This window comes from Cyrtonyx montezumae, unplaced genomic scaffold (assembly GCF_038088225.1).
Source record: "Cyrtonyx montezumae isolate F1298 unplaced genomic scaffold, pur_monq_1.0 scaffold_10, whole genome shotgun sequence".
NCBI lineage: Eukaryota > Metazoa > Chordata > Aves > Galliformes > Odontophoridae > Cyrtonyx > Cyrtonyx montezumae.
This window is the reverse complement of record NW_027071826.1, coordinates 13,398,478-13,413,923: the sequence shown is the minus strand read 5'-3', so window position 1 is coordinate 13,413,923 and position 15,446 is coordinate 13,398,478. Positions and strand designations below refer to the sequence as shown.

Sequence of the window (15,446 nt, the reverse complement as noted above, 5' to 3'; positions counted from 1 at the left end):
ATTTATCATTTATTTAGAAATTCCATACATGATGAATCACTTTGCAGAGCTTTACCCTGCTGCCCCAGTTCCACAGAAGCGTACGCTGATGGGTTCCACCCATTGTGGTTTAATATCTAACCCTGAAGGTCTTGGCAGCACTTTCATCACTACCTATCACTAACTGCTTTGGTTAAACTGAAAAATGGAGAGCAGAATAGCTTTTTATCTAGTGGTTTGCACAACAGTTTTCAGTTCCAGCAAGAAGACACTTCTGGCTGTCATACTTCAAGGCTCAGACTTTTTTTACCTGCTTCAAAGTAACTGTCATGGAATAAGTTTAAAAGTTTAAAGTTTTAGAAACTTAGCGCATTTTAACAATTGTCCAAAATGAGCATTCATCCTTAGACTGTCCTGTGTCAGCTCTTTTCTCTTACCACTACTTGTTTATGTCACCTGTTCCAGCTTAGTGAAATGCTGCAAGCTACCAGCTGCTCACTCTTAAGGAAACAAGAAATAAATAGAAAAGTAGTTGTTTGGCACAGCTAATTAGAAGGCTGCCTGTGTCCAAGGCTTTGCCTGCCTGGCCTTGTTCAGTGAAGTTCTGGATTGTCATCTTGTGAGGTCCTAGCAATCAGGCATGCTTCAGCTGCAGCTCTGCAATGTGTTGACATCAACAGAGAGAAAAAAAAAAAAAAAATCTGCCTGATAGCAGGCCTTAGCTGGCTTTGTGTGAAAAGCATAATCTGGGAAACTGCTGAGAAATTTAAGAACTTGTAAGATATTTCTTAACAGTTCTACAGAAGGCCATGTACACCTACACATTTAGGGCCAGATCAGCCTGCACTGGAAGACCACAACACCAGGAAGATGTAGGACAACTTTCTGACCTTCCATATCCTCTTCTGAAGAACAAGGTTAAACCTTCAATGCCTACTGAGGTTGAAAGAGGTCCACTAACGTCTCACATCATACTCATTCCTGTACTGGTTCTCCAGTGACCATTTGGTCTGATGAGTACTGCTACAGGATCTCTGGAGCAATAATCAAGCACATCAAAAGAAAGCAGCAAAGCAACATCAGTCACTGATCTGACATTCCCTGTGAGGCAGGGTTTTATCCCTACACACACACACCAGATCCCTCCTTACCTAAGAAGCTTAACCCTCCTTTATTTATACCCTGGAGTTAATAGCATCATCAGTTACATTTTATTTCAAACAACATTGTGGAGAAGCTACAGAAGTTCATTTCAGATATTAGGGGAAAGAACTTTCAGGACAACAAGAACGCTGTAATCCTTTGTGGGTATGGCCCACTTTTCCTCATTCTGAAGGATCTGAGTACACCATATAAATAAGCTGTCATATGGCTGGGGACTTCTCTTGACACCATTACACAGCTTTTCAAGAGCAGACAGCTTTTGAGACACAGGTCACATCAACAATGCTTTAGAAGAAAGCTCTAATGGGAGAGATCAAAAAAGGACTGAATCATTCTGAGCTACAAGGTATGATTCTTGCTTGTTTCCTTCCAGCTGTGTCAGCTTTTAGGAAGCGATCTTGCAGCACTACCACACTATGAGAAATGTTATATCCTTAAAGGGTTTTGATTCCTGGAATTATGCATTTATCCATGTTCCCAGATTTAATTTCCTCTTGCCTTTGACTCATGATCAGCTGCTGCAGCAGTTTACTAGATAAATACATGATTTGCAATACTGAAAATATTTCTGATAAAAGGAAAGAAAGCCATCTCTACCTTCAGAGTAATTGAAATAACACCTCTAATACTCAGTTCGTAAAGATTACTTGCATTTCTTTTAATTTTAATACTGGATTCCAGGTCCTTTAATCCTATTGAAGCTTTACATTATGAAATGAACAAATAATCCTTGTTTTAGGCTCTGTAGGCGTTCTCTTTGTGCACTTCTATATGTCTTTTCAGCCCTGCTGCTAAGGTAAGTCTCAGCGCCTTTAAGCAGTACATTCTTCCTATGTACATGCCACGCATCAGCCTAGTCACAATTACAAACACAGTCTGTGACATACATCCAGAGAAGAGATTAAGAACTGCCTTTAGAAATACTCACGTTACTGTCCTCCAGGAACTTAAGTGCTTTGGCAATGTTGTTCAAACGAAAGATGCGGTGGGTTGAAGATTTATATTCGTGCATCTAGAAAAAATAAGCCACATCTGTTTCAAAGTGGTGGAATTATTCACCCTTTCATGCAAAGCTTAAAAGAATTGCAAACACAGATGCAAATCAAGCTGAGGAAGTAAATATACTGCCATCTTTTCTGATCAGGAAGTGCTACAACTACATGATTGGCCCCAGCTGCAGCAAAACATGGTTAGCAACCCATTTTCCTGCTCTCAAGATGTTACCTCTCTCCTCAACCTGCCAGGTTGATTATTTATATAATCAGCCCCAACCACATTCAGCAACAGGATCAAATTTACCAGAAAAATCACAATAATAGATGTATTCTTTTGTCTTTAATTAAATTGTATGATTCTATTCAGGAAGCACAAGCTGTTTTGCTAGGAGGCATAGGCAGGTGGAAACAACAACCTTCATTTTGGCAGAGGTGAAGCAGACTCGTTGCATGGCAGTCTCCCTGCAATTTCACACACTACTTTTATCATGTGTGCAGGAAAACCCACCTGCCAGCACGAGTCTATCTGACCTTACCTCCCATGCTGCCTCCCTCCCTGACTTCCAGCACACAGACCAGGGATTGCTGTGATGTGTCTCCCCTCCAACTCGACTCTCAAAGCTTTCTATGTGAATGCAGAGACACTGCTGTTTCTGCTACAGCCCAAACTGCACGAATATTAAAAAAAATTATGTGGTTCTGAATGTGTGAACAGAGTGAGCATTCACACTGCAGTATGGAGCACCACCAGGTACACATGCAGTGATGTGGTAGCTGAGGAGCAGGTCCCTCCTCTCATCCAAAAGCGTGGTATCCCCAACGAAGAGAGTACTTATTGACAAGGCTTAAGCAGAAAGAGAACACTTAAGCCAACTGTAATTGGTCATTTATGTTTGTATTGGGCATTTCCATTTCTGGTATGTGGAATTTTATATATTTCTTAGAATGAGTAACAAAATATTCTAGTAAGTGAAACTTTGTCATTTTGATTCAGGCTGTACCAGTAAGACTAAAGAAATCTGAGCCAGAAGTGAAATCACAACAGCACAAAAGCATGCATCAGCAGGCTTACTCAGTGCCATAATGTCTTCAGACCAAAAAGAAAGGGAATTCAGGGATAAAAAAGAAAATACAATTTTCTCCAGCATGTTTATCTTTCCTCGATAACATGGCCTGAGCAAACTCTAAATGCAGTATGTGAACTTCAACATATCCGAGCCTTAATAAACCTGGGGGGAAGGAACACTTACAATGACTGCACACCACTCAATACCTCATGGTTACAGATTTCCTTCAGATCTAAATTACAGCTCAGGACATCAGCTTGTAACATAAAGAAATAACGACAAAACTGCTAAAATACTTCTTATTCTATGCATGACATGGGAGCAAATTCTCCCTTATTACTTGAATACCAATATAGTGTTACTTCTATTGTGTGGAGCTCCATAGATAGGTTTCTCTCCCTTGTATACATACCAGTTTTTGTCCTGATAGGACTTCCAGTAGTGCCATCAAGATTTTGCCATCTTGTATATCCATAAACAAATCTCTCACTTTCAGAGGAGGTTTGCACTGTGAAGTAAAGAAACGAGGCAGTTTTAAAACAGCCCTACTTGGTGAGTCACTGTTACTACAGAGAATTGGAAGGAGAATTTTAAAAGACAGAGATACTAGAAATAAATCTTGGCCTGCAGGAAGAAACAGACAACTCTTCTTCACATCACTGGCAATTATGCCTATAAAAGAAATAAGATAAAACTGATATAGTACCTGTGTAACTGAGATCTGAAAAGGACTTATCCCAGATCTCCTTCCTGTCTTCTCTGTAAAGTTTCTGTTGGTGCCATTCTATATCCCACTATTTTCTAAGCACTTTAAATAGCAATGTATAGTGTCTTCTCAGCAAACTCCTCCAAAGAGAGCTATTTCTCCACTCTGCTGAGGTGTCATAATGTGTGCCATGAGGCACACAGTGAAGTCAGCATTGCCCTTAGGAGCAGTCTCAGCTGCAGCAGTGATGCTCCGTTCAGATGTCACTTGCACCTGTATCCCTAAAGAACCAAGTCATTTTATTTCTGATTGGGCAGTGCACTACTGTTTCATTCAGTGCTGCTGCTGGCAAAATGAGGCTGTACATTTTTATCTCTAGTCTTTAATCTAGCCAAGAGTAATAAACTCAAGTCAACGCTCCATACTGAAAGAAAGAAAAGCAACATTCATTTCAAGATTTAAAAATCTTCGAGTTTGAAGCTTTCAGATGACTCATTCCCTCTTAACAAAAACAGGAACCACCAGAACTCATAGATGTAGACTGCCCCCCGACTATCCCATTACCAGAGCCATCTTCTCTCAAAAGATGACCCAAATGGGATGGCGTGCTCTAAGAGAGCACACACCATGCCACACGTTTCCTAAAAAGGGATATGAGGAGGCTTTCAATGCTGCCCATAAAAGAAGTGAGCCTCTCTGCATACAGAAGTGCTGCTTCAAGGATAAAGGCAGAAGCCATCTCCTTCAGAGGGTGTCCTTGGGGAATTCACCTGTAATTAGAAATAGCTTTAGCAGTGTTCTCATTATTTACATGGATGTGCTTGTTATGCTAATTCCAGAAAAATAATAATAATAATAATGTAGCAGTACACTTTTGCCCTTTCTTCAGAGAAGCACTTTTCTTTATTGAATCAGAGAGGAAAAATAATTGTATGCACTCCAGAGAAAACAATTCACTTATCCACAAAATTTCTAAGACTTCATATGTTTGGCACAGAAGAATTAACAGCTCCCTACAGCCATTTTGTGATCTAATTCCTTTTGTAAATGAAAGACCTTTTCCACAGTTACATGCTTGACAAACCTTTCCGACAGCTTTCACATTTAAAGCTCCAGAGCCTAATTCCCAAAGGAATCACTCACAAAACACTGTCTTCATTCTGAGAATACTTTGGGAGCAATTGATAGTGAAAACATTACCAACTAACCTTATTCAGATCTTCTAGAGAGATTGAAGATCCTTTTATTCTTTCAGTAACATTCACTGCATAGTAGCAGACTGAAGCAACTATACACGTGATGCTTTTCTTCTACAAACCCTTTGCTTTACCATGTTTGAAGAGTAGTCTCTTCCAAGGAGGAAACAATCCAGACTTTAGTTAACTCACAGCCCAAGCTTATTTCCTATCTGTACTCTATGAAATTTAGCCACAGATACTAACATCACTGTGAAGCTCAAACTCCAATCCAAGTTAGGACTGTTGGTCTGTCTTATTTCATGACTGCACTAAGCATTGTTGCAGTCTTAGGAATTCTAAGATTTCTTTTTTTCTTTTCTCATTCTCAACAACAAGTAAACCCTCCTCTGGATGTCTAACTGCTCGTGAGAGTTAGTACTTATCTACTGTCAGCAGGAACAACAAATTGGCTTCAATAGTCATATTACAGTGTGAATAAGAAACAATTATACTTCAAAAATGTGATATCTAAGCATTAGTTTTCTAACATAATTGGATATGTAAAGATCACATCATACAAGCCTTTGGAAAATGAACAAGTAATTAATGTTTCCCATCTGGAGATCATTGACAAAGCCAGGTTCTGAGGACTGATCTGTCTTGGGCCACGATGCCTCAGATACTGAAACTTCCAGTTGTGGGAAGCATGCAGCTATCATCACTTCAGAGCAGCCTAAACCACAATTGATTTTATACAGGTATGTGGGGTTCTACAGGTAGATTCAGTCAGTAGCAATGAAGACACAAAGGTATCTGAGATGGCCCAAACCCAGCCAAGTGTTCATTGAACCTGAAAAGGAATTTTCATGCATACAGAAACATGTTTTCTCATTCTTCTCCAAATCTCTCCATACCCACAGAAGTCCTCTTTGATCAGAAATTGTAACTATTTTAAAATATATTAATGTAGTCTGCTTCCTACTATGTCCTTGTATGTCTTTATCAAGACAGCCAGACTTACCTTTCCCAAATGTAGGTTTATCCATCGCGTAAAGGTCCTCTTCTGTACATTTTCCCGTTCCACTAGAAATATCAGAAACAAAACACAGCACTTAGTTTCCAGAAGACAGCACACTTACAGGAAACTTCAAAAACTTATGCACAAAAGAAGCTGGAATTCATTGGAGGCCTGCAAATAAAATAAATATATTCCAAAACAGGAGACATAAGGTATTTCTTCAATTCCTTCATCCAGGCATGAGCTATGTATTGTAGATGCATTCTAAACTACATGGGAAAAAGGTTCTCTTAGTTTTGCAGTCTTCAATGTAGCTTTTGAAAGCTGAGTTTTAATGTGTTGTGCACAGCTCTCCAGTGATATTAGACAGTGAGCTGGTCAAACCCTTCAATTTATGGAATTATTGTCCTGACACCCACATGCAAATTGGGCTGCTGTGGATTCCAATCTACTTAACTTGCAAGCACAAGGAAACAGGACCATATTAGTCAACACAACAATTTGGTCTTCAATCTTATGAATGAAGAAGCTGCCCAAAAACTCACCTTCCCCATCTTCCAACTAGTGTGTTTCAAATATAAAAAATCAGAATCGAAAGCCTCTGCACTGATTGATCATTTTATTTATATTGCAGTAAGATGAGAAGCACTTGTGACTTGCCAGAAGTGCTGTACACGGGGAGCTGTACAAATAGCTCTTGTGCCAGCTGAAGAGTTTTTAATCACATGTGCCATTTCCTGAATCCATTTCCATAGTGAACTGAAGTGAAAGTGCAAGGGGAATCATATTTCTGACTAATCTTCTGAAATAAAAGAGTGAAGTTTATATTTTAAATAAATGGAATAGACAGACAGAGTGATATTTCATTTTAGAGACAATTATTCTCAAGTGGTTCTCCAGTTTCACTAGAATTAAGGAAATCTGGCAATTTATAAACAAAAAAAAACAAACATTAAAACTACTTACATGCTGTATTTCAATCTACACATAGAGCATACTGAATATATTTTAAAATCATTTTGTATTTCCTTAGCCATGCAAAAATAGCTTACCCATCTACTGGGAGATCGCATTCTATAAAAGTCTGGTTTGTTTTTATTGGTCAGCCTAATTACAGGCTAAGTAGTAGCTTCCATAAATCAAATTTTAATCTTGTTCTTTTTGATCATTTTAACTGAAGGGTCAGCAGCCTCTAATCATATATATAATTGTTTTCCTTATTTTGATGTATTGGAATAGAGCTTTCAGCATGAATTACATCTGTCACTGACGGCCACTTGGGCCTTCTAGGTCTCCTTATTCCTGTAAAACCCGATTTTATGTAAGATTGTTTAAAAAAGTCATTACCCTTTAAGTGCTTCAGAAAACATGAAAAATGCCAAACTAATTATTGCTGTTGGCTTTTCTTTTAAAATAACTTAGAAGAATCTGCACAGATTTGAAACATTTCTCCACAAATTAAACTGTAAATTATATTAGGGTTCTAGAATATCTATAAAAACACCCACAGCATTTACTACCTACAAATCTTAAGATACAATAAACTATGAGACTGGTCATATCCTTCTTGGGCTTCCCACCCTTCAGCACTTCAGTCCCCAAGCTGCCTCTCCGTGCACTCACACACACCCACGGCTGTTCAGAAGAGCCACGTGTCACACAGAGTCAAGGGTGTAACTTCAACAACTGATTAGTAAAAATTAACTTTGGAAGGTCGGTAGAGGTTAAAGTTAAGCCAGATCTGTCCCCAGATACGTTGCTTTTTGTTTAAATACACGTGTTGGTGAAAAGAGGCAGGCAGCGCAGCAGGAAATGGGGCTGCTCTGAAACGTTTGGGACTGCCTGGGTGTCAGGGAGGACAGGCTGCCTTACCAAGTGGGCTGGCTAGACAGATGTCCAGTGTTCACCAAAATCCAGGAGGAAGCACAGAAGGGCACCCAGAAGAAAAATTAATATTTTCTACTGCATTTTCTAATTTCTACAGAGGCCTGGTTTCAGCCACGTCCTGTCCTCACCAATCACTTTGGCAATCTTTATTTTCAGGGTAAATAAGGATGCAAGCGAGAGCTGTGTTTATTTCAATTGCCTGTACGACGGAGGACACTGTGGCTCCTAATTTTCCTGCAGAAATTCTGCCATCAATGTAAATTAGAGCTGTACATATGCCTGAAAGGTTGGGCGAGCCGAGCTGGTATTACTGCTTCAGGAAGTTCACACACCAAAAAAATAAACCAGGCACATGCAGGAGAGCACTTATGTATATATACAGATTCCTGAAACTACTCGGCGAACCTTCCAAAAACAAACAGGCTCCTTCCAATAAGAACAGCTCCAGAACAGACACTGGTTCTGTACTTCTCTAAAACAACAGTAACTGGACGGGGAGGAGGAAAGGGGAGAAAACGTGTTTCTAAAATCCCTAAAGCAGACAAATCCCTAATGTAGGCCATCTGCTTGCCCACGGAGTTAATGGGAAAAGTTCAGCGCAGTTATTTACTGATGCGTGCCTTTAAGTGCTATTCTTCTCCAGCACTGTGGACCTCCCAGTTCCAGTGCAGCCCCTCCTCTCTTCTGCAGCCTTTTCATTTGTGAGGATTGTGGAGACTCTATAAACTTTATATAGTTTCTATAAATTAAATGGAATCGTTTTTTCTCCTTCACACCTACTTTTGTATAAAAGTGAAGAAAATCACTCAAGTCCGAAGTTCATATGCTGTTGTACATAGTCTACTGAAACTGCACTGGGTTTACTGGGCAGCTAGAGAGCAATAACACCATTATAAAACAATAATTACACATGCCATATGGCTGACCCGCACGCAAATCCAGCACAGGAGGATGCCTGCTGCGAGGGTTGGATGCAAGGACGTAATGCTAGAAGGCAGTAAAAACTTAAGAATTACTATTTCAGTTATGCTTTGCTCAGACTTTAACATTAGAGACAAAGATAAAAAGAGGAATTTTGACCACCACACAGGAAGCAGGTCCTCCATACTCTTCCAGTAAGCCCAAATGCAGCATGCTTTCTTATTAGAGTCTAAGGTTTTGCAGAGGCATATGATTTTACTGAAGAACACAGGCTCTGGGACAGATGGAACAAAGGCTAAGTGAATTGTTCCACATCCACGTTGTCAGAAAGCAATAGCCACTGCAGAGCCAGCCCACATCCTTGGGAGATATCACAGTATTAGTACAACATACCAACTCTAGTGAGTTGGCAAATAAATAGTCACAAAAATGCATATTCTGGTTTGTCAAGCCAAATGGAAAATGTTACTAATTTGTCACAGAATAAAACCAAGCTAGTTCAAAGACCTCTTGAGCAAACTCCAGGCTAAGTTGATATGGACAAGAGAGTTCTGCTGGTTCCCTTTGTGGCACTATTTCCTTCCCCACTAACCTAGGAATTACTTAGGCATGTACCACTGACGTCACCTCTTCCTCCTTTAAACCTCCTCACAAACACTGTTGTTGCAATACCTACAAGAAGGCAATCCCCAGTCTCTATGTTCAGTAGCAAACTGGAGATAGCAAACGCTGATTTGCTTTTAAATACTATTTATTATGATGTTGTATAACCAGTTATGAACAATGCTTGGAGGCACACCACCACAGGGCTGGGCGCATGGAAGAACCAAGAAATGTGAAGTTGATTTGAGTGCAGCTCTTGTCAGGGTGTAGTTGCATAGCTTCAGAAAATTGCTTGATTTGCATGTATGGATATTATTCCCAAAGCAAAGCAGAAGGTCACTTAAATTTGTTTCCAAAGATATTAGCATTTAATTCAGGATATCATCAGCAGATGACTTTCAAACTTGCATAACAAGCTGGTTTTTAGATTCACTTGTTACTTACCTACAAGACATCCTGTTAACTACCAGTGTTACAACACGTACACAAGCCTTCTTTTTCCTTCCTACCTGAGGTTATAACCTCTACAGGTACAAGATCTAGCTGTTATTAATATTAGGCAAGTTTTCAAGAGGGAAATAGTGGAGCTGGCCACATAACTGTGGAAGGTGCTGACTGCTCTTGGTTTCAGATGCAATAACTTTTTGGGAAAATAATCCCACATGCACTTCATCAGCAACCAATGCCCATCGCACAACCAGCTCTTAGCCTTCATTGCTCTGGAGCTAGCAGTTATCTGCCAGCACCACAGATCTGGAGAAAGTAGCACTTCTCATTACACAACAACAAAAAGGGAAAATATACGATATTGAAATACCACACTCCCAAATGAAACAAGTTGCTAAAATACTCTCAGTCTTGGGAAATAGAATACCAATTCTTTTCCTTCCACCTTTCTCATCCCCAAATCCCAGCTCACACAGTCAAGCAATCAATCAGCTTCTAAAAAACACATGATGAACAATCTACTTTTGAACCACCCAAACTCTAGGCCTCTAAACGAAATGAGAACTGGATTTTAAACTGGGCTTCATGGTGTTCCTACACAGTGATTCAGCCTAGGTATGGCTGATCACTAATCATCACGTTATCAAGGTAAAAACAGTATTCACGTTTCCTCTGAATACGTAGTGTTCGTGAAGGAAGCCAGACTGACATCTTCAAAAATGGATTTTACCTACAACTGCTCATTTGCTGCCCACAAGGTGTTAAACCTTCCTATACTACTACCAGGTCTTGAACACTAATGAGTGTTTCCAGATATGAAAGCCTGTGTTGTTTTTACACATAATGATGAGGCTGCTAGCAACAGAATTAGCTGAGGAGAATTTCCTGGGTTTTTGTTTTAATTAGGTGCTTGTATCATTGTGTAGATGCAGAATGATGGCACTGAGTAGCCAGGTTGAACTGCTGCTAAATCACCAAATGCAGCGTGATGTCTGACCAAGATCCGCCTCAGTAAGTTTTTGTACAACAAACATCCGGGACACATAAATCCTACCTAGCATGGCATTCTACTTTTTGCCTTCTGAGGTACAAGAAATTGCACATGTCATAAGGACTGTGGCATTGTTTACTGTAGGCATTAAATACAGAATGATGTTAGATACAGGACGTCGCAGAGCTGCATGATGTAGGGCAGGAAGAAGTGCAATTAGATTTTCTACCTGTGACTGGTTCATCCAACCTCACAGTTACAATAAACACAATGAACCACTTAATCTCTATTATATATTTTTACAAGAGAATAAAAAACAGCTCACAACATGACTCAACATAACGTGCAAGAAAAACATTCCTCTTAAGTCTATATAATGCAGCTACACTGCCCAGTAAGTACTCAGTACTTATAAGGAAATCTCTGTATTTGTAGAAGTGCAAATTTTAATGGCATAATCAAAGCATAAGGAATAATTTTATCCAAATTGCCTACAAAATTCATTTTATAAGCTTCTGAATTCCTGAGAATTGTATATTTTCCTTGTGCTTACGAATCCCCCAAACAGCTTAGAGGATTAATATTTTTTTCTTCTTGATCTCTACAGGGGTTGAAGGCTTTGTTGTGTACCATATGCCAATTTGACATAATTTGGTGCACATGAAATATTAAATCTCTAAAATTCTGATTTTCTAAGGGAAACATTAACTATGCTATATAACATGAGACTGCTCTCAAGTTACCTCCTACGAAACAGGGCCTCTAAGCCTTCCAGATGAAGTTGTTAACTGTTATTTGAAACTGACTCACTTATTAGGATCCTTGTTAAACTTCTATGGCAGGCATTATAAGTTTGAGGCTTTTTCTTCCATCAAAGATGCAAATTCCCAGTCTTACTGGTTCAAAATTCTTCAAAAACTCAGGTTCGTGCTGTAGAATACAAACCTCACAGGGTCACAGGCATGACGTTTTCATCAGTCACAGATAGACAGATTTCTTGTAGAGTTCAATTTCTGATTATAGCGAAATATTTACTGTTGCAACTGGTATATTAGGATTACATACACCAAACAAATATTGCAAGATGAATAGACCTCTAAAAAACTCTTAGTACTTCAATCCTTCCAATGTCTGAGACAGATGTTCCTCTTAACAAAGCATTAGATAGATGAATTTACTTGTAAATTCTACTAGATTCTGGAAGAGAAATCCTACATAAAATATTACTATTAGAGCTGATAAAATGGATTCCAATCAAAGGGATTTATTTTTCCCTCATGAAAAGTAATTTGATGGTGACAGATGGTAAAGATTCCTCTCCCTGCATCCTTTAGCCACAAAGTAAACATCTCTGTTCTGATGACCTTTCATATGCATGGAAAATGTTATTGAACAGATTTCAGAATTTTTCATTTATTTACTAGGAATATTATTATCAAACAAAATTTGACATTTAAAAAAAATACGACTCTGTTCTGAGCACTCTGAGTGAAATAAACATCAGTGTTTACTTGGGAATGTTACCGGACCCCACTAAGTAGTAATAAAGCTAGATTCAGTGACTTTGGAATTGATCTAACAAGTGCTTTAATCATTGATCAGGCAAAACGTTCTCAGACTGCACACCACCTGCTTTTGTAATATTACATGCTGTACAAGGAGCTTAATACCTCCTTCTGTACATTAAAATAAACAGGATTTGCTATTACCAGCAATGGCCATTAGGAACAATGCACATTTACAACAACTTGATTTGAAAGTCTCTTCCGGATTAGAGTTCACTGTATCCGTCTGCCTTTGGCTGTACTAGAATCAAGTTTTACAAATATCTCACCTCCTGAGACTGCTAATGCTTCTCAGAAGTATACAGGCTCCCATCTCCATAGTGGGCAGAATCTCCAACCCATTGCCATTGCCACCATGCTGAGCTCTGCTCTGAAGGGAGTTAACTTCAGTTTCAGACTCTTCTTCCAACTTTTCTACCTACTTGAGTATACCAAGTCTGATTCCCTTCACTTGCTTAAAGAAATATCCAGGAGCATCCCCCTGAAAGAGACATTATCACACTGCTTCAGCCTGGTACCAATTAACTCTCTGCTGTTAGAGGAATGATTCTTCCCAATTTGGTTTTAGCTGCACTGGCACAACTGTTTCCCTCCTGCTGTCATGGAAAAGATCACTCATTATCCACATCAGTATCTGCAACAGCAGAGCTAGCAACTAGATAATGTGCTAAATCAAAGATATCAGTCATTCTGTAGCACCTAAGAAGAAAACAGCAGCACCTTCCAGAAAACATTTTACCTCGCCAAGTATGGGCTAATCACAAAACCCAGTCCAGCTGCATCTTCACTGCCCTGCACTATTTGCTGTGGCAAATCTAGAAACTCTAGACTGTGAAACATTTCTTATTCATGTTTTTTCCTTTCAGAGAGGAAAATCAGCCTTTTGGCTACTTAATTCTGTTGAGACATCAAAAGCAACAAGATATTCTGCTTTACATTAGCTTTGATAGCAGTGCTAAAGCCTAAACAACTTGAGATGAGCAAAAAAGCCCAACAAAACCCACACTTCCAGGGTCGCTTGCTGGCATTCAGAGTCAGACGAGCACTGGGGTGCCCAGATTCCCACCACTTCCTACACTCATCAGATAGCACTACTAGGTCTGTGATTAACTACTCGTGTGCATTTGAGAAAATTGCATCTGCATTTGTGAGCAGAAGGAACAAACACAGGAGACCAGCAATATAACCAGTTTGAAACAGGAGCCCAGGGCAGCTTCCCAAGGTGCTTCACAGGAGTCAGTCTAATACAGAATTTCAACTCCTGCAATTAATGGCCAGGACCTTCAAAGAACTATAGCTTGGAACAGAAGGGCTTAGGAGACAACTGGCAGAGATATCCAATTATCTGGAATTTGCCTGTAACAATGGAAAATCTGTCTTTAAAAGACAGTAGTATCATTTTCTAAAAATGGGCAAGGAAACTGAAAACAGAGTCTGACACAGAACCATTCTGCAGATGCCATGACATCACAAACTGCCTGCTGGGTGCTTGTGACTTCTGGATCTACCTTTTCTGCTTCCCTACACGCACCCAAACAATTTGGGAAAATTAACGAGCCAGCATATAATTGAAACCAAGAAATGCTCATAATGCCTTCTCAACAGGACACAGCGCTAGAAGAGGTTCAGTAGTGAAACTTAATTACTTATGTGTGGTACCACAAAACCAGAATCAAAAGCCAGGAAGAGTAATCCACTGCACATGCCACCAAAACATACTGGTATCCACAAGAAAGGAAGGGGCTTTGGACAGATCTCCACAGCTAAAAATGTGAATTAATCACACTGCATCCTGTCTTCCACTTTTTCATCGTGTTGATGTCTGCCATCAAAGCTACTAAGCAGCACAGCAGCAATAGCAAGGAACATGGTGGTCAAATGAATATTAGAAACAAACAGAAAAACATGCAGCTCTAAGATCAAAGGCCTGAAGAGATTTATGGAGATTAATATTAACTAGCATCAAATCCTGTGGCTTTAGAGGAATAAGCAGATGCTTTGTCCATTGTGGGCCAGTCACATGATCTGAAGGAGAGGGTATGGGACTGCTCTTGGAGAAACGGAGAGAATAAGTAAATCAAAAACACCATGCAAGAGATTGGAGCTGCACTGTAATGTGTTGCCTTGCAGAGCAAGCAATAACCATTTACAAATGGATCAAGGCAGAGTGTGAGCTGCTAAAATTTGATTAAAGTAGTTAAAAGAAGAACTGCAAAAGAGGTCCTTTATGAGATGCATTGCAGATGCAAGAGCTGAGGTATGCTTCAAGAGTACACTTGCATTTCCAGGAAAAAGGGTACTTGCCACAGAAGTTGGTCAGGGACAGCAAAAATAACTTGTAAATTCTCTATTTTTTGCAACTCTTTTTCCAAAATTCAGTGAGTACCACAGAAACTATGAAAAATCATACCTTCTCCTTCGTGCCTCACAGGAAACATCCACAGAGAAGAAGATGCAAACATTTAAAATAATTTAGCATTAATTTCCAACCGTATGTTTATGTTATATTTGCAGACACTTCCAGATGTTCCAGATTTAGAATTTAACAGGTATTTTGGATCACTCATTGCAAGACAATTTTGCTTCAGGTAAAGCACTGTCACTACTCTGCTATACTCTCCCTGTTTGCATAGTATCTTCAATCCAATCTGTGATCCTCCTTATCAGACTTTCACATCCCTGGGGACAGGACATAGCACCATTTCCCATTACCAAGGAGAAAGTGGGAGCAGGAATAACTTCAAGGACATTTTTTCTCTAAGGAAGAAATAAATTGAGCAACCCCAGAATGGCCAGGACAGGTCTAACTTAATTTGGAAGTGTTGAATACCAAAAGGTGGAGGCTCATAGTGGATTGTGATGGAACAGGAGCAGGGAACGGGAACAGGGCACTACCAGAGGAGTGCTAGCTACTTATCATACGTG

General features: G+C 39.6%; 1 protein-coding gene across 1 annotated transcript in view; it reads right to left on the bottom strand.

The window, feature by feature from the left end:
- Positions 1-15,446, bottom strand: part of CLMN (calmin) — a 68,143-nt gene that overhangs the window by 13,546 nt on the left and 39,151 nt on the right. The window contains exons 2-4 of the mRNA XM_065750683.1: positions 6,111-6,172; positions 3,618-3,713; positions 2,072-2,155 (exon numbers count right to left, since the gene is read on the bottom strand). Of these exons, the coding sequence (XP_065606755.1) occupies positions 2,072-2,155; positions 3,618-3,713; positions 6,111-6,172 (242 nt within the window). The remainder of the gene's footprint in view (positions 1-2,071; positions 2,156-3,617; positions 3,714-6,110; positions 6,173-15,446) is intronic.